This window comes from Lampetra fluviatilis, chromosome 3 (genome assembly GCF_964198595.1).
Source record: "Lampetra fluviatilis chromosome 3, kcLamFluv1.1, whole genome shotgun sequence".
Classification (NCBI taxonomy): domain Eukaryota; kingdom Metazoa; phylum Chordata; class Hyperoartia; order Petromyzontiformes; family Petromyzontidae; genus Lampetra; species Lampetra fluviatilis.
In genome coordinates, this window is record NC_136277.1 from 18,340,812 (window position 1) to 18,361,521 (window position 20,710).

Here is a 20,710-nt window from a genome sequence, read left to right on the forward strand (position 1 = left end):
TATGTTTTATTTTTATTATTTTATTACTTCCCTTCTACGTGACTTTACCGAGTGGCAGCCAACGAAGGGAAAGCACCCACGAGGAGATCAACTGTGGAGATGAAACAATGCGATTGCAGGTTTTGGGTGGATTGTTACATCGCAGGACAATGAGGGAAGTCAATAGTTCAGTGAATTTATAATGGTGGCTGATGATGATGGTGATGGTGACGACAGCAAGGAACATGGAAACTCGAATGATTTCACCATTACAGGGAAATGACAATTTCATAATTGCCCAGCAATACTCCTGCCACAAATAGTGACGAGACTGCGTCACGCACGTACAAATGAATGTATGACAGGTTGTTATGCAGGTATTGTTCATGCTCTAAAAAAAGGGCTTAAGTTATCCTGCAATTTGCTCAAGATGCGGTGTGAGATTTTTTTTCTCATCCAAGTGCTCACGGGTGTATTTAATATTTTGTCTTGGCCTGCAACCTTATTTGCGAAGTGATTTTTAATCCTTGGATTGGATTCTAGTTAGCATTATACTGACAGGAACATTTATAAGCTTGACACACGGACCGCATATACTCAGATTTAACAAACAGATATTTTAAATAATTTGCCAGCTGCGTTTTGAGTTAAAATACAAACTCTCACCTCAGGACAATAAAAAAATACGTTAATTTAATTCCAATGACCTGTCACCTGATACAAAATTAAATACTAAAATGCCTCTTTATTAATGTACCCAAGGTGGTGTAGATTAAATTAATATGCCCCGATAGCAAACCATAGACATATTGAATAACAATGAGTACTTATTTAGCCAGGAAGCCACACAGGAGGATATTGCATTGTATGTTTTATATTAAAACATGTTTTCAGCCAATTAATGAGTGTTTATGCATGTGGGATGAAACCTGCACACCCAGGGGAAATTCACGCACGTGAGTGAGAAACACTCCATCCCATACAGTTGGGACAGATGGGATAGATGGTATTAGTTCACACTGGCTGTGCCACTTCTCCTGGCCAGCCAGAGTTTTGCAACAATTGCGTGGTCCACCAACCCTCATCTCCACAGTGCTGGATTCCAGGCGTGCACCACCACCACCACCACCCGTTAATGTTGATCAAATTAAATGGGCTTGGGTGGGACACATCGCTACAAGACTGGTGATGGAGGATAACCACCATGGAGTGCAGAGATCAGTTCAGGCGCTGGTGTGAGATGGATGGTGGATTAGTAGCACCACGAGGCATGGAGACAGCATGGTGGGTCCTTCATCCAGTGGTGGATAGACAATGGCTGCTGAATATTATGCTGATTCGAGCTTACAATTTCTACAGGAATCATTTCATATTTACGATTTCATTCCGGATGATTCCTTTAGGAAACATTATTGTTTTACGAGTGATTATAACATTACCATTTCCATTCATTTGAAAGTAATTCTAATTGAAAATTTGCTATGGAATATTTCAGCAGTATAAATGGATTCTGCTGCGATGTTATTGCGAATCTACCTCATATAAAGCTTCAGTTATAATTAAGCTTTGCTGATTCCAGCTTGCCAGATTGGGAAATGTGATCAATTCCAGACAGCATGGATCTCCATTGAGATGTATTGCTGATGCTTAGTGGGAAGAATTTACCCGATGCCACCCTGATTTTGACGTGGTGTTCGGGACAGAAGGGAGAACAATGTGGGGCTTGGATGGCCTTGGGGAGTCTTTACCCACACCTATGTGCAGCTGGGATGCATGTAGCAAATACCTGTAAATCCAAGGCGAATATACACACAGCTGACCCTTATGTGTATACTATTTGCTGGTCAATGCATCTTGGCTTGCATGGGCATTGCCAAGTATTTGTATAAAGGCTGGCCTCCACGTCGCTACTCAAGCCCCACAGGCCCTCTTCTATTGCCTGAATTCCGCAACAGAATTGGGGATGAGTTGAGCCAATTTTACATTCTAGATATCAGCCATATGTCTCAATGGAAAGTCCAAAACACTCCAGCCCCAATACCAGCAGTCCCTGATAAGCACCCAGCCGGCATTGACTAGAATCGCCATTGAAACGAATTACATAGGCATCGGCCATATGCTCCAATGGCGATTCCACTACGCCGGCCAGGCACTGTGGCCCCTCCTTTCTTGCCTGAAACGCCATGCTGGGTTCTGCGCATCCTGAACCCCGTGATTTTATGATTTCTCTGATCCTACAGTAAGGAGTCAATCCATAAGAGCGCTGCGGTGGACGAGATGTTTGCTACCTTGCCTGGTACACAGGAGGTCGTTGGTTCGATCCCGACCCAGACACCTGCATATCTGGAGTTTGCATGTCTCTCTCTGTGTGCGTGTGGATTTTTCTCCGGGTTTTCCGGTTTTTCCCTCCACAATTTAAATCAACATGCGTTCAGTATACAGTATTTGGTTACTCTACATTTCTACATAAGCCACTTCTTTGGGCGATCATTTGTGGCCAGGTCGCCTCTTAGAAAAGTACTATTTAGCTCAGTGGGCCTTACTTGGAGGTTGCTCAGCTCTCTCTGATCTTACATTTACATGCAAATGTCTTCACTAGCCCGGCCCACTTCACTTATGATCCTTGGGCTACACCCATCTCAAACCTTTATAACATCATGCCTCAGCAGCTCTCTCGCTATTTTTAAAATCCGTTATATTAAGTTCGCTTGCTTGCTTGCGTGCTTGCTTGCTTACGACCGTGCAAATCTTCCGGTCATTTTTTAACCCACTTCCCGTGATCCAATCGAGCTGACATTTTCCACGCAGACTCGTTGTGCGTGACAATTAATTTTCGTGAAAAATTTTTTCAAAATTTTTACACTGTTTAGGGAATTTTTTTAAAATATTTAATTACCAATTGCTTAATGCTGGCAGACAATCATCTGACCCATAGGTGGCAGCCATCTCAAGCCAGAGGACGAGAGGACTCTAGCCGCCACGCATATAAAGGATTTATAGTGAAAAACTTTGTTTTTACGGGTTAATTTTTTCACTTGATGATGATTGCTTGCGTTGCGATCGAAACGTCATGATTATTTTTTTCTATCTATGTGGCTTTACCGAAAGACTTCAGCATTTTTCTTGTTGTGGTTGTTCCACCTGATGAATATTGCTCGTGTTGCGATCGAAACGTCGTGATTTGTTTTATTTTATTTTATTTCTACTTACGTGACTTTACCGAAAGAACCAAAGAGTATGAATGTCATTACAATTCGAAGTTAGGGTTCATGATAATTGGCCAGCTATAATAACAATCAGGAATTAAGTTGTTTCTTTACACTATAGTATCTTTGGTCATGTATTGGAAAAATAAAAGCAATATGTTAAGTACACCTGCTTGGAATGCAGGTTTAGTGGGTTCGATCCCGATCCTGATGCTTGTATATTTGGAGTTTGCGTGTTCTCCCCATGGTCACGTGGATTTTTCTCCGGGTCCTCTAGTTTGCATAGTGAGTGTTTGGCTGCTATAAATTTCCACACGATAAGCCACTTTGTTGAGCTATCATCTGTGGCCAGGTCGCTTCTGAAAAGAGCTATGTAGCTCAGTGGGCCTTACCTGGTAAAATTAAAAAAATTGTTTAGTTTAGTATATTAAATGAGTTATTCTAATTTCATGGGGTCACTAATATTTTGAACCAATTGGACTTCTACGACGTCGTTTATACATTGGTAGCTTTCCGTGTACAATTTACAATGTTACAAAAAAGCATTTATACCTGAAATGTGAGCAAAATAAAATATCACAACCATGGAGAAATAATGCATAGCGTTCTTACCGATTAGCATCAGTATAATTATAAGGCTTTTATGTAACCTCTATTTTGCTAACAAGTACGTCTTTGTGAAAGTTTGCTTAGTAGTGAATATTTGTGCAATTTTTTTCATTAATCCATGTCAAGTGACAACCCATCTTTTTGGAGTGTATTTTTAAATAAATCCTCGTGAGGCCTTTTTCGTGTTTTTAGCTGAGTGGGGTCATAAATAACGACCTGCTTGTTGAGTGCCTCAACATTAAACAGCTAACTCATTATTTCTGTTATCTCAGTGGCACAAGCTATAAGATTTATGTGCATTTTAAAGTAACATTTTTTTTATGTTGAGTTGCACAAATAAAAAACATGTTTCACTATGTTTCTTAAATGGATTGTTCAATAATGTTCTACTTTAATAGCACTTTGTAAAATTATGTTAAAACAGAGGGTTTAAAAAAAAGAGCCGGATGGACTTCAAAATATAAATTTTGCAAGTATGTTCATATTTACAAAAAGGCTCGTGTAAAGCTATGGGACCCTTCATCCAGTAGCAAGATATTGAATGATTAAAATGATATAACCTTTCTAGTGTAAATACAGGTGTTTAAGATCTTCAAACAGCATTTAGACACCTTTTACAAGGCATGAAGTTTGTATTGACCACACATACTTGTAAAAAATGCAAACAAATATGCTTTGATAATGTATGCACTGACCTTGAAACTGATAGGCCTGCACCAGAGAAGGCCTCTTTTATGGCTTTGTCTCACTGGTGCTAGAGACCAAAGGCTGCCACAAAAATAAGTAAGCAGTACAAGGGCAATGCAAACACCTGAGCATTAATAGCTCAGTTGAAGCTGTTAAAGCTATGGGATCCTTTCACCAGTTTCAGGATATTGAATGATAAAAATGGCTTTACTCTTTCTGGAATAAATACAGGTGTTTCGATGTTCAAACAACAATAGAGACACCGATTACAAGGCTTCATGTCTGCATTCACCACACATGTTTGTGGTAAAAGATGTAAAACAAATATACTTTGATAATGTATATACTGTCCTTGAGACTGATAGGCCTGCAACAGAGACAGGTGTAAATTCTATTTTATATCATCTGACAAATGTGCCATTAACAAGGACCGTTGCCAAAAACGTCACCGATCACATATTTTTTTTCCTTTTCAGGCAATTTTATTGACAAATGTGAGGTTTATTAGTTAATTGTGCTTGCGCACCACTGCCAATGTAGCATCACCAAACAATGTCTTTAACTGTTAAAATATGGATGTTTAATGTGTTTTTTTAATGCAAACTATTGTATTTATTTCATAACAAATGAACTGTTAGTTTTCTTTCATGTTATTTGACCACACTACGCGTCAATGCATTTTCTTTTTCTTTTCCAGAATTTAAGTCCTTCCAAGGCTTATTTGAAGTGATGGAAGCCTTTCTGGCCTGAAGTCTTAAAAAGTAAAATTATTTCATTTTGTTAAATTCAACCCAGAATCATCAACTAAAAAGCAACACTTTTGGCAACGCTAATGCAAGAAGAGGGACTAATGAGATCACCCAAATGCACAGTGATGGTTTACTACTAGTCATGAATAAAAGCTCACTTTTGATCTGTTCTGTCTTTGGATAACCAGGAGCCGCTGAACCGTAGCCGAAGCAACCTACGAGAACAACAACAACACGAGCGTTATTGCTCTCCGCGTGGGCGCCCAACAAAACAAAAGCCATGAGCGACTCCAACCGCGAACGCTCGGCGCTGGTGAAAGGCGCCAAGGACATCGCTCGCGAGGTCAAGCGGCAGGCGGCCAAGAAGATTGGCCGCGGCTCAGACCGCCTCCAGGACGAGTACACCGGCCGCACGTACGCCCGCTTCCAGGACGAGCTGGACGACGATTACTACGCCCAGCAGGGCTCGTACGGGGACGCTTCGGCAGGTCCCGGGCACGCCGCCGGCGAAGCGGGCGGAGGGGCCGCCGCCGACGATGAGGAGGGCGACAGCGATGCAACGGAGGGCCACGACGAAGAGGACGAGGTCTACGAGGGCGAGTACCAGGGCATCCCGCACGGCAAGGCCGGGAACAGCCACATGCCGGCGGGTGACGGCGGGGACCCTTACGGCGATGGTGGCACGGGAACGATTGCCGGACTGCAGACGGAGCGGGAGGAGATGGCGCAGCAGTACGAGGCGGTCATGCAGGAGTGCGGGCACGGCCGGTTCCAGTGGACCTTCTACATGGTGCTGGGGCTGGCTCTCATGGCGGACGGCGTTGAGGTGTTCGTGGTGGCCTTTGTGCTGCCCAGTGCCGAGCGCGATTTGTGCATTACTGACGCTGGAAAAGGATGGCTTGGTATGGCCTACGTAACTATCACGCACGCACACACATCTTGGGGTGGGAATGGTCTCAGTAGGTGCATTTAGCTAAACATGAGATTTTGGAAATACATAGGTCCACTAATACATATTAGTGCATTTATATTATGTATGAATATACTTGCATTGTTAACCTGTAAGAATTTCTGTGTTAGCTATTCATAATAAGTTACATTTATTAAATTATTAAATGCTCACAACTGGAATGTACACATATTGGTTGACAAAATATCTCATTCCAATTTTTCTCAATTATATTGATTACGTGAAAAAAAATACATAAAAATCAAAATACGTACATTGCATACATAATTTGTATCACACAAGCCTAACACATAACCATAACGTTACTTCGGATAAATTCAAGTGATCTCATTGGCCCACACCAAGTTGTCACTTACATATAGTCGATGGCAGGTATGTCTCTTTATAGAAAATATGAATCCCAGAAGCCTCCAGTTTCACCCTAAAAAATTGTATATGCATGTTTTTATTAGAGGGGACTTAAAATATGCTGCTGACACAATCACACAATTGCTGTGCCGTTTTGGAACTTTAATATGCCCTATCCAACATCACACTCATCGACTTTATCACCATTCTTTTAAACGAATGACTCATTGTGCCTGTTATACACTGCAGGGGTAGGGATTAGCAGGAAACAATACAACATGTGCTTGTTAACCCACTACATGTTTGTAGGAGGCCAACAAAAGTGGATTTGCTCAAATGTGACATTGCCATTGTTTCAAGACCAGATTGACCTCTCCTACACAGTGCTTGTCTTTTAAATTGAATGTATCAAATCGCAATTTTATGAACAACCAAATAGAACTTGCCATAGGGTTGGGAACGTGATGGTCTCGGTCACTAAAATAGATATTAAATTGTAATGGAATGGCTTAGGTTATGGTTTTAACTTGACTACATTAGTTTTAGTTGCTCCCAAATGTAAATAATGGAAGTGTTTGGTTGCAGATATGTAGTACATGTCCAATGAGCCCAGATCAGATATTTCAGTTGCAGCTACCACTAAAGTTTGTTATCTTAAGTGCTACAATTTCTGCTCTGGCTCATGGACTACAGAGGTTCTGTAATAAGATCACCAACTGCTGCAATGTTGGTCAGTAATTTAAATTGCGTGCTTCTCAAAACTATCAGCATTTGGAATGTATACCATTATAACATATAAAAAAAATCGTAACCCTTTCCAATTCTGAGACATCTGCAAGTTACAGGGTGGGTTCCTGTCATCGCTGAATCTCGGAACGTGTAAGCGGTTAGTGTTAATTTTATTTAGAGAGGCATAGCGCCATTGTTTTTAAAGACATTGTACTCACTGCAGAGAACTGACGCGACATGACCACACTCTACCAAAGATGATGCCAAACTGAGCTACACGCCCTCCCACTTGGCCTTGTGGGAGCCTCAGTGCGTCTTCAAGCTTGAAGACGTACCGATAAAGTACGTGTACATCATCGGAACGGAATTTGAAAAAAACTGATGACGTACAGGTACACTTATGCCATCGGAACGGGAAATGGTTAATTTAAAGTATTGATGTCCCATGCTCTCAAAATGGGCAGTCCTCATAGAACATGCAAATAGATGTGCTTGGATTGAGCGCGCTGCTGCCTATGTGCAAGGGGTGAAGGGGGGAGGCAGTGCGAAACTGACGCCCCAGAAGACATCAACAGCCAGACTCCGCATGTGGGAATGATCGATGCTCCATTTCATTTTAGCCGAGCAGGCAGGCAGTCATAATAGTGTTGTTATTTGCAAGATGGTGACCATTTGCTCAATATTCATGAAAGCAAAGTATGCATATTAAACAGATGCTAGGTAGAGGATGACAAAGTGGTGAGTGAGAGAAATGTCCAATGGCAGCATGCATGCACCTTTAACGAGACACTGTGAAAGTGTAATACGAACCACAATACGTGCACTTTTGCGTAGGGTTACGTATTGATTTCCTTCCATTGAGCAAATGGTTATGGCTGAAAAAAAGGCAAGGACTGGATTATGCAGAATCGCCAGACGCCTTGATTTAACCAAGGCGCCTTGAAGTTGAACGTAAAGATCCTGGATAAGAGCGGGAAATTGGGTCACCTGAGGTTGGTGACTTTTGAACTTGGCATTGGCATGTCAAGGTTACGTGCTTTTTTATGCATGTCACGAATGATTGTACCTTTTTTTCTGAGAGGACACCGTCTGCAGGCACCAAGCATATCGGTCATTAATGGGGAGGCCAGGATATGTATTTATGGCCCTCATTTAATGATTTATTATGGCCAAAAAGGGGCTACAGCAGTGAAGGCTTGGGTGTGGCAATGGCGGCGAGAGCAATCCAAGCAAAAAGCTGAGGGCTCCGTGCAGCTCAGGGGGCCACTGAGTCCTGAGGGGAAACAAAACGTGGGTGCATCAAATGTCAGCTCAAATTCAAGTAATAAAACACTGGCAAAATTAAAACGTACACCGCCAATGAATCTCTGTTATCTAAATCTTGTCCGCATCTCTCTTTTTTCCCCTCATCTCAATACGTAATATTTCTGTCTATATTTCTCTTATCTCTCACTGCACCCGTGCTGTGTGTCTTGTATACGTTCTGTCGTTCCACTCGGATCTCATTCATTGCAAGGGAAGACCTCCCCCACCATCCCCCACCATCCCCTTTGGTGCATGTCCTAGTGCAAGAGCAGTCCACGTTACACACACATAGCAATGTATAGGCAAGGAGTCTCCATGTTGTATTCTTTTAACGGTCTCTTTGGAATTTACAAGTCTAAGTACATTTTATGCAATGTTTGCAATGACGTATTCTGCGAATCACTGCACAGCCTAGTGTGTTAATCGCTGCACCAACCTAACACACATAGGTTGTACTGTTACAATTAGGTCACTGGGGTTCTGTCTCTCTCTCTACATTGATTAATGGTGGGGAACGAACTTGCTGTACACCTCATAGTCTGCCAAGTTGGGGGGGGGGGGGAGTCAAGTGGTACATTGCCAGAACCCTACCCCCGCAGTGCTGCCTAAGCCACTGCAGAGAGCCACATTTCCACATTGGTGTTTGGTAACATCACTCGCTCAGTCGTGGCCCAACTGGGGATCTCTTTTTGTGTCTTACATCCGCGTTTGTGTGTGTGCGTGTGTGCGTTGCCGGTTGGGAGCCATCCAACAGTGATCCATCACCTTAGAGAGTTACCACCTGTTCTGGTTTTCAGGATTATCCACCTTATTATGGTAACAGTCTCGTTTTTTTTAATGCACCACTTGGCAAGGCACCACTCGAGACAATGGCACATGCAGTTCTCTCTCCCGGTAATTGTGAGATATTCTTGTTCCCATGATATGTCCTGACCTTGTGTGCCACAGAGGTGGCAACTCTATCCACTTACGACATCCACACAACCAGCAGTCTTACATTGTATCTGTACCAATTAAGATATTTCACTCATACTGTCTCGAAAGGCTTCGTGAATTACCTAGTCAAACATATTTTAAAACCTTACGTAAATATGCAGTATCCAGTGGGTTTGTTTTATATCTCTAGTTTGTATTTTCATATGTCTGTGCTTTTTCTTATTCATATTTCACCTACATGCTCATTTTACGCTGCATTGCCTGCCCACCCTTTGCAAAAGCATAACCAAGGTGGGGTGAGCTGAATTTGTTTTTAATCTCACGATCATTGGGTACAGCTCGTAACTCCACACAAGCGGAATACGACTGTTGATTCACATCACAACCATGTCGATCTGAACCAAGATTTAGGTCTTCATACGTTACTGCTCAAGGTAAGGTTTGATCCTGCGTAGTGGAACTGTGAAATCAAATCCCAGTCACCGTTTGAAGCAACCTATTAATTAATTCAGGCAATTAAAACATGTACCGCTTTTTTATATTATTTGGGTATTTCGGTAAAGTCACGTAGATAGGTTCAAGGAAAAGAACAAAAAATAACATAATAATTTTCTTTGAACCTGTCTACGTGACTTTACCGAAAGACCCAAAGAATATGAATTCCTGCAATCACGAAAGCTTTAAGTCAAGATGTACCACTTTGTGGATATTCAAAATTGGTGATCCCAAAGAGAGACTTGTCCCTAGCCATATGAATGTGGAAATTACACCACGAGCTTATAACCGCTCTTGGGAATTGACAAGGTTCAGAACTGATTGCATGTTTAAATGTTTTGTAAAAGTAGTCCATTCATTTATGATAATTTAATTCTACAAAATCATTGCTGAGGTAACGCCACAAATCTCAGTCACGTGATTCAGACTTCTCACTTTAACCTGTAAGTGAGCACATTACAACGATCTTAATGTGCTTCCAGTGGCCTCCTTTTTACCTGTACGTACAAGAATTACAAATATCAGCTGCGTGGCAGCGCCTGTATTCAATCTTGGTTTCCAGTTTCAGGTGACATGTGCAGGTGGAATTATTAAGTGACTGGAGTGCAAGCGTGCTATCTTAATCAGTGCCTTTTTTTGTTGGACACGGCACATGGAGTCCATTCAGTTTCCCAGGAGAACTGGTCCGATGGGAGTCTGACATTGGTGTGTTATTGTGCGTTGCCTTTGCAACATCAATGAATCCACCTGAGCCTGGAACACCGAAGGCGGAGTTTGTAGCTCTTACTAAATATAGCTGCAAGCTATCAATGATTACAGTAACTTCTAAATCCTTTATAGATTTTGCTTATCAAAGGGGCGTCCAGAAAATACCTCCATATTGTCCCTTCTGTTGCTACGACCACAGCAAACTCCGCTGCCAATCTTAATCTTGCATCAATCACTTGGTGAAAATTGATGCTGCTGTCCCCAATGGACCCATCTCAGATGTGTCCTCTCTCTTCATTTGTGTTGGGTACAATTTTCTGTTTTTTTTTTAATTCCCATGACCCTTGACAGCATCGAGTAATAACCCCCGTGCTGTTGTTGCGTTGTGTTGTATATCGTACACCCACGTGCTACCTCTGACAGGCACCCTGGTGTACCTGGGCATGATGATGGGCTCAATAGTGTGGGGCGGCCTCGCGGATCAGCAGGGCCGACGCCAGTGCCTGCTCATGGCGCTCACAGTCAACAGCCTCTTCTCCTTCCTCTCCTCCTTCGTCTGGGACTACGGCACCTTCATCTTCTGCCGCTTTCTGGATGGATTTGGGTTTGCTGTGCACTTGGCTATCGGGAAAACGCACACACACGCGCCTCCACCTACCCTGTAAATCGCTTTGATTGACGTCGTTTCGATATTCGTCGTTGCACCTTTCAGGAACGCATTCCCGACGTAAACCGAGGCATTACTGTATATACATTTGAACTGCAAAAATTATAATCAAACACAAATGGGCGTGGATATCATTTTTAAAGCCATGAGTCACTGCTGGAAACTACGTAACTTCTGGGACAGTTTATTTATTTTAATAATTTTAGCTTTTGGCGTCATGTCATGAGATCAAGAAATTTATATTTCTAACTCTCGTAGCTGGCGGTGTGCATTGATTTTGTGTTCCAGAAAGTTCCTAGAAAATGACACCTCAGAAATAACTTTGAAGTGTCTGTAATAAATCTATATAACCTCGCTTGTGGCATAACTTTTAATGTCCCTCAAAAAATTGGTTTAATGGCATGCCAATCAAATAGCAACATTTCATTTTCGGAGCTGGACGAAGCCAAATTCATATGAAAAAAAGACATTTATTTGTGACAATGCTGAAAAGGCCCACTGGCTCCAGTTGAGCACTCTGATTAATAATGGGTGGCCAACACAGCATTCCAGTGGTGCCAGTGCAAGTGTCTTGACTCCTGAGCTTCTAATGAATCTCCAATAAAAGTTAAATTTAATAACATATGAATGTGAATGTCACATTTTACGGTGGTGCAGTGGACCACCGCTATGAACCTGTAAAAGTGAGTTTGATTCACACCACAGCTAATGTCAGTGGTGAGAGATTTTATTAAACTGTCCTTGGTCTCCCCTAGGTCAACTCAGCCTTAAATGAGTACCTTGTGTGATGTGAAAAAATCGGCACTGTTGAGACAAAGGCGGACGTGCATAGTGCTAGTAACACTAATCCCTCACTAGCATCTGTTAATGGCTGCGTGGAGGATTTTAGTGGGTGTTATTTTTATACGTGTATACATACACAGCATTAGTGAAGAAGTGGTTAGTGCACTGTGTTACGAACGCGGCAGCCCGAGTTCAATTCCCACTCGGGCCCAACATCGGAGACGAATATGTTAACCAGTCCAGGGATTCCCCTTTACCAACGCGCATTGTCCAGCTTGTCGAAGTATGGTGAAAACATGCTCCTTGACCGATACACCATGGGAAGGCCTTCATTCCTGCAGTGGATTTACAAAGGGGCTGTAGATTCTTATTTTTATTGTTATTGTTGGTTTTTAAAGTGTTAATAATAGTCACTATACCTCAAATAATAATAAAACGTATAGGCAGTGTTAATGACGAGGGGAGTAATGGTATTCTGGTCTGTTTTAATGCAAAACTGCCAACGTCGTCATAAATGTATATAATACGCAATTTCATGCAGATTAAATATTCAATGGCGACTACGTAATGGTCATAGTGATGCATCACAATCAATGTTATTGATGCCACAACACCTCTCCATTACTTTCTTCATTATTCCAGATCTTGTAACTGTTGCACAGTTGACACGCTGCCCTCACATTATCCACGAAGGTGTTTGGCTTTATACATTGCCCTTGATTAAAGATCTCTGGGTGTCCACTCTATTGACTGTATCAGTGAAATGCTATCTCCGGTCTTGTATACATACCCTACTCATCATAATGGCATTTCTATGATTACATCTGCAGTGCTTTCCTGATACATTCGCTATTACTGGTAGGAACCTTCTGGTTACACCAGCCCACAGGGGATTATTGTGTCCGTCCGTCGTGCAGGGAGGGGCTGGGTGGGGAGGGGAGGGTGGGGAGGGGCTGGGTGGGGAGGGTGGGGAGGGGCTGGTCACCCCGTGGTGCCCTTATAAAACTCAACGTTTAACCTACTCACGCCGGCTTGTGCCCGCCCTCACAGTCGGGCATATTTGCGGAATACATCACGCCGCCATTGACCCTGGCCATTGACCGAGCAACCCAACGTTCCTACCAGCTCCCTCCGCAGGAACGTGTTTAACTTGCAAGTGGCTTACCATAGCTTGCGTTGCAATTCCTAGCGTGTACCACATACACTGATATTTTACTGCAAGTTGCCCACAGAACAAAAACATTACACCCGTTTCATGCACCAATCTTTAAACATTAAAGTTGACCTCGGATTGAGAAACGATACAACGAACGTAAGTTGACCTCTGTATATTTTTTCAAAGGACATAATCTCCATAAATCAAAAATGATCATCCAAGTCGTGAATAACTGGACATTGGTCTTGGGAGACCGAGCGCATTGCAACTGCTCCGTGCAAAGACGCCTCCTAGAGGGCAGTAACAGCCACAACAGGGCATTAATAACCTGGGGCTACCATTCAGTAAAATTTCTTGCCCGGTGTGCGGGGAAATAACAATAACTTAGCAATTTACGGAAAGGCCATGGAATAACATGTGGTGGTTCTTTCTCCCCCTCAATGAATGGCATTCGTTAGAATAAATAAATAAATCACCCAATCTAACGTGTCTACAGCCATTTCCAACATTTGACTGCCTTGATTTAAATTCATGTTTTTATAAATGTTTTCTATGCCAAAATGTTTGTGTTAATTATAGTACAGAACGGTGTTACCAAAGACAAATGAGCCACCGGTGGGACAATACCATCCATAGACGCATGGCGAGGAGTAGTTACTGCTCAGCTTTCTTTCAGCCGCCAGCCGGCACACGATGAAATGAGCTCTATGTGATAATAAAAATCAACACATTAGTCAATTCTATTGGGCGTGTGTAACCATTGCCAATGGCGGCGTCACCAAATCATTCATAAATAATTTGTTTTATCATGATAATACTATTCAGTCTGTGGACTAATTCTCTGTAGTACTCAGAGGAAAGCCACACAAAGAACGAGTTCACACTCACAAATATGCACGTTTGACAAAACCTGTTTGCCTTACTGCCACCTTCTGGTCAGATCGCGGTCCATCGGGTGAGACGTGAAATGGCACTTGATGAAATGTGTGCATAATCCACCAGCCCTGCTTTCAAATGTCGTCCGCCAGCCCTGGATAACAGGAATTCATCACTATACTCAGACCGCTCTTATATTTGTATATGTTTGGAATGGAGCAATTGCTCAGTAATAGTGCACTGCACTACTTATTATTATCATCACCACACTTGTTTACCCAAGAAAGCCTCTTGGAATCCTATAACTTTTTTTTAGGAGGATCCTGCCAAGTTTTTTTTGCAGCACACAGGGGGCGATGATTGCTCTGTAGATTCCAATCCAGTAATTTGCGGGCATTTTTTCAAATTTGTACAATTTTGACCACGAACTTGGCCATCTGAATTTGAATCGTGGCCACGGCCACTCTGAACAAGTATTGTGTCAAGAGGTCAACATGACCAATGCCATAGATCCTCGCACACATTGCCATTGCTTCCTGCCTCCTGCTAGATCCCTCACTAGCTATAGATTTACATTGAATGACAAGCAATTTAAATCCCTACCCGTATGGCAATTGCAGTGCAGTGTTTATGCTGAGTCAACAGTGCAATGGTGGCTGGTTTAAATTGGAGTTATAGGCTCTGTTATGTAACTTTCAAGTGTAGGACATTTTTTTGTCTGATCTTGACCCAACATTGTGACCGAATCACAAGTCTCTCATCCGAATCTCCTATCAAAAACAAGGTGCAGAGTGACTTTGGTGAACTCCGTTACATTAAGATTAAGTCTTCCTTTTACGCACACATTTCCAAACATTTGCAATAAGATCACAGATGTCTGTGCGGGTTCACAGGTTAGCTTCACCGTATTAATGATCTCTAAAGTAAGCAATAGCAGATAACTGCATGTTCCGCATGGACAACAAGATACAGATTCACTTTTGGTATTGAACACAAAAAAGCCCCAACACATTTATTGTTAACCCTTCCTTAAAAATAAAAAAGTATTTCATAGTCAACATATCTGGCAATGGCCATTCGTCGCAGACCTCTGGCCTATGTAGTGTAAATAAGGGCAGGGTCCAATATGTTGCCGATTATATACTTTTATTATGTGTTTTTCTTTTCTTTTTAATGCAGTGTTATTGTTGATTGTGTTGTTGTCTTGTTAATTTGTGCACCACTGCCAATGCAGTCTCACCACGTAATATCTTACTATTTAGTGCATATGTAAAAACATTCCCTCATATTAATGTCATGGGAGATTCATATGCGAAATTTGTAAACTTACCCTTGACTAAATAGTACAAGTAATTACGTATCAACTTTACAAACGATGGTTTGAAAGAGGCCGCGAGTTCAATAGGGTGCCACGGTGGCGAGATGTTAACTACCTCGCCTGATATACGGGAGCTCGTGGGTTCAATCCTTACCCTGACACCTGCTGTATATTTGGAGTTTGCATGCTCTCCCCGTGGTCGTGTGAATTTTTCTCAGGGTCCTCTGGTTTTTCCCTCTACATTTACAAACGCGAGTTTAGAGTATTTGGCTGCTATAAGTTTCCACGTGATAAGCCACTTCGTTGAGCTATCATTTGTGGCCAGGTTGCTTCTGAAAAATAACTATATTGCTCAGCGGGCCTTACCTGGTAAAATAAAAATAAATTTGTTGAATTGTTTTAGGCTCTAACCTGCTTGACTGCATGTGAATGAATGGAATTGCTGATGCATGTGCTATTTTGCACGGTGTGACTGGATGCAGGATTGGTGGGATCATCCCGATTGTATACTCATATTATGCCGAGTTCCTGGCCCACGACAAGCGAGGGGAACATCTGAGCTGGCTGTGCATGACGTGGATGTTTGGGGGAATCTATGCCTCTGCTATGGCCTGGGCCATCATCCCTCACTACGGTGAGGCCTTCCACATGACCACCATATGCCACAAGCAAGCACGTGCCTCCTTTGCTCATGCAACCGTTTTCTGTCATATGCATTCAGGGGTTTGCGTCGCGTTGCTCCCGTGTGCCTGTACATGATATTTTGAACCCACCGGGAGTGTAACGATTTACTCTGTTGACAATTCAGGGAATTGTTCCGGGCTTGAGTCAAGAATTTCAATTTTTTTTGTGGTGAATATCGTGGCCTCTGGTGTTTGCAGGAGTCAATGAACCTAATAAAAACATGACTTTTTACATGCACGATTCAATAAATTTTGAGCTTAAAAAGTCAATATTAATCATTAAAATGACGGATTGTTACACCCCTAGCAATTACTATTCGAGTGGTGTTGCGTGGATTTAATACTGACTCGTCAAAATCAGTAGATTTCAAAGGTATGAATGTGGCATCATTATGCATGGGTGTGACAGAAAACATTTAGAAATGTCTCCATTTCAAGCACATGTAAAAACATGTTTTTTCATATAGACATACTCTGCACCTATGAATTAAGTGTGATTGCTGAGGCAGCCTTTTATTTTATTGAAGAAAGTGATTAGCAAAATAAAATTGACAGCTTTTCAAGAGGACCACGTCATTCAATAACACGTAAACAGCTCATAACATAAAATGGAGTGCGTGTTAAATAGGTACAAGTGATCATTGTAATTACAGCAGAAATCCTCACAAAATGCACAAATAAAAAATGGAGAAAAAAAACTTGGCCTTGGGATTGCTATAACAACAGTAAAGGAAATTTGACTGCTTTTGGGTGACAATATATTTATTTACAGCAGGTGAAACTCAAGTTGTGATTAAACAAGCCCCGAGCCCTATTCGGTGTGGAGAAGCATTCATCCAGCAGTGGATTGACAAAGGGCTGTAAATTAATAATGTTATCTTAAATTCACGTTGCAGTAAAAGAGATGCTGCAGCCAAGATTATAGGACACTAGGTGGCCTCGCTTTAACGTGCTGACGACATGTGTTCACTTACTGCAATGGGAATTTAGATTCCTCTACAATAATAATTAAAACATATTTTTAACTTCATACTGGTTCATGGACAATGAATGACATATACGTAAATATTTTTTGAGGCTGTGGTGATCTACACTACAGGGTTAACTGGATGCGAATGCCACTCGGTTTGTTTATCTGAAATATGATCACTTGTGTTGGCAGCTTGATTATCATCAGAGCTGAATATGAGGGGAACTCAATTCATGCTAGAATGTTCTGATTCGAGACGCCACCTGCCCACATCATTGTGGGTAAAATGAGCTATTCTGTTTATGTAAAGGGAAAACTAGAGAATGTAAAATATTGTTCCCCATCCTGATAATTTATTCAACGGAGTCGACATGCAACAGCATACACTTTTCACCCCCTCCTGTTTTATAATCATATATAAGCAAACTGGTTTTGGCTGCGTATGCATTTTAAACAGTGTATATTTTAACTGATAATGAATTGCTGAAATGTAATAATGTATGATTCATTATTCATCTTCTGTATGAAAATATCCTCATTGCATATTTTTTGTTTCGTAACAAAATATCTCGAGACTGATCTTGAATTCTAGGGGTGGAACAGTTCACCACAGTGGCAGATCCACGATTTTTTTTTGCAATTCAGGATCACGATCCGATTCAGTCATCTTCACTAACCTGCTTCTCTTCTTTAAAAAAAACCCAACTCCTCTTCGGAGCCCATCCCACTGGTCCTCCCAATCCAGCCCCACCTCAACACCTCCTTAACCGCTCCTGCCTCTTCTCCTGTCGCCATAACTGCACCACCACTTTTAATAACATCGCTGTTTATCTCAACCACTATCACGTTAAGTACAATTTTATAATTGCTGTAAGATAAGATAATGTGTTCTCTTTAAAATTATGATAAATGGCAGTGCCCCTTAATGGCCGCAGTGGAGATATGAGCATCAATCGTTGTACATGTGATTAAATGTGTGTATCGTGAGCTTATACATCGATGTTTAATCGATTCACCCTTTTTATTGAGTCTCATGAGCAGAATATGGCCCCACATTAGAGAATAGAGCTATTCACCACCATTGAGGAGCCATAATATCCTAGCTAGATTTATATAGCACCTTAACCCGAGGCACTTTACAGCAATTATATGAAACGGTACATTAGATGAGGCTGGTTGAGATAAAGTGTGGGGTTATTAAAAGTGGTGGTGTAGTTGCCGTGAAAGTTGGGAGGACAGGCAGGAAGGGGTTGGGGTTTGCCTGGTCTTAAGCTGGGGTTGCGAGGGCAGGGAGTAGCAGTAAGATGAGCTCGGGAGAAGAGATGGGGGGTTGTTTTAAGGAAGGAGTGGAAGGTGGTTCGTAAAGGTGATTGTTTTATGTGCAGCGGGAGTTTGATCCAGTGAAGGGGAGCAAAACGGGCAAATGAAGGAAAGCGTGATTGGGTACAGGGTGAAGGAGGCACAGAGAGGGACAGCAGAGATTTTCGAGTGCAGACGACGGGATGTTGCAGCAAAGCTTAGCTTGTAAACAGTTTTATAAAACAAAAATATTTGCCAAATCACAGCATGAAGACTTGAAGCCCTGCAGGATGTTTGCAAGCCCGCTGCTGGGTTTGTCTTGTGTGTGCTCGCTTGGGGTGCAGGCTGGAGCTTCGGCATGGGCTCCGCTTATCAGTTCCACAGCTGGCGAGTTTTTGTGATCGTGTGTGCGCTCCCAGCAGTCGCCTCCATCGTGTGTCTGACCTTCATGCCCGAGAGCCCACGTCACCTGCTGGAGGTAGAGACACAACCGCAAGCCTCACCGGTCCTTTCCACGATGCTGATTCTCGCCTTCTCAGCTCACGATTTACTTGTATTTTTAGCCAAAAATCAATCCGGTAATAAAAATAAAGATTATTATTGTAATAATATATTCTACGGATATTCAATGCCACGTGAAGCACACTATGCAGCCAGTTAGCCTAGTGGCAGAATTCCAGACTTATAGCATTAAATGTAAACAAATGCATACAGAGGATTAAGAAATATTACCCAGAATATCATTGAGTTTAAATAAGAGCATTTTTAATCAGCACCCAGCACACGGTGGAAGCCGACTGAAGATAGCAAACACAACCTGCACAAAACACAGAGAACTTTCCACAGAAGGGTTGAGGCTGTTCTCAACCTGATACATCTTTAGACAAATGCTAATCGTGACAGACAGGGCATGGGAAGGGCCTTCATTCAGCAGTGCATTGTTTTATTTTTTATTTTATATTGTAACAAGTGAGTCGAGGCTTGCACATGTCCCCACTGCATGCTCGGAGGCAACAAGGGATGGGGGCCACAGCACACAATGAACATTGACCCCATAGAGATGGCGCTCAGTGAGCTGTCCTGTCAGATAAAATAAGCAAGCTATATGAAAGCTGAGTAGTGTAAAGGTGTAGCCTTACAATTCTCCACTACCAGGGAGTTCTATAGAGACCATTTATAGGGTATTCTTGGCCAACTCTTCCATGCTGGCCAGAGATTTTGGGAGAGGCGAGAGTACTTACAAATTCACCCCCCCCCCCCCCAAATTCGACCGGCCGATCAACGAACTGTGGTTGTACCCAGTCAGCTGCTGGGTGAACAGAAGTGCAATAAACGTGCCCATTGCTTTAATGACAACGCCAGAGATTAAACCGTATGGGGGACATCTGTATTTAAAGTCCAGTGTGTTAACAATTGCACAATAGCAACATCCTTGAGTAACCAAGCAAACGATGTGGTAACCCAACATTTTGCATAAAAGCAGTATTAAAACACACTGCAATGCTAATAACCTCAGCAGTATCACACATGCAGTGGTGGATCCAAGGGAAGCAGGGTTAAAAGTGGTAATTTTTAGATATTTACCAGAGCAAATGTGTTGAATTCGTTTTTTTAATTCATGTAAGGCCCCTATTTTAAAAAGTTTTAATATTCAGGACCCCCTCCACCCCCTTGCATAGTTTTCTAAACGTGCCCATTGTCACAGGACTACACCCACGGCAGTGAAACCAGCCCCATACCCTTTTTCTCCATCTCAATGGGAAAGGGCAATTTAACTCGGGACTAAATGCGCTTGTGCTTCTGAACAAAGCAGACATCTCACAGGCGGTGAGCTACGATCAGAAACAACAGCAGCGCGGGAAAAATATCTCTTCACGGGAATGGTTTGATCACAGGAATGGCGCAATGTGGAAGCTGGCTACTCAGTTTGTGAGCCTGCCCCGGGACACGTGCTACTCACGAATAAAATGCCAATACGAGGCAAGCCAGCCTCAAGCAATACCGGTCAATCAAGGGAAACAAATGGCCGCGCTCGCTTGGCTATAAGGTGTTCTGTCGACGTAATAAGGGCATCTTCTATAAATACGTGTGAGGATTGCGCACAATCGTGCGAATTGTGTTGTGCGGTGACACGCAGATGGGCAAGCACGATGAAGCATGGATGATTCTGAAGCGAGTGCATGACACCAACATGAAGGCACGTGGACATCCGGAGAAAGTGTTCACCGTAAGTTTAA

General features: G+C 42.4%; 1 protein-coding gene across 1 annotated transcript in view; it reads left to right on the forward strand.

Annotated features, from left to right (window-relative positions):
• The window catches only part of LOC144953784 (synaptic vesicle glycoprotein 2C-like), an 88,613-nt gene that overhangs the window by 19,113 nt on the left and 48,790 nt on the right, over positions 1-20,710 (forward strand). Inside the window, exons 2-6 of the mRNA XM_078884429.1 lie at positions 5,419-6,132; positions 11,145-11,325; positions 16,004-16,155; positions 18,818-18,951; positions 20,611-20,700. Coding sequence (XP_078740555.1) covers positions 5,511-6,132; positions 11,145-11,325; positions 16,004-16,155; positions 18,818-18,951; positions 20,611-20,700 — 1,179 coding nt within the window. The 5' untranslated portion in view covers positions 5,419-5,510. The remainder of the gene's footprint in view (positions 1-5,418; positions 6,133-11,144; positions 11,326-16,003; positions 16,156-18,817; positions 18,952-20,610; positions 20,701-20,710) is intronic.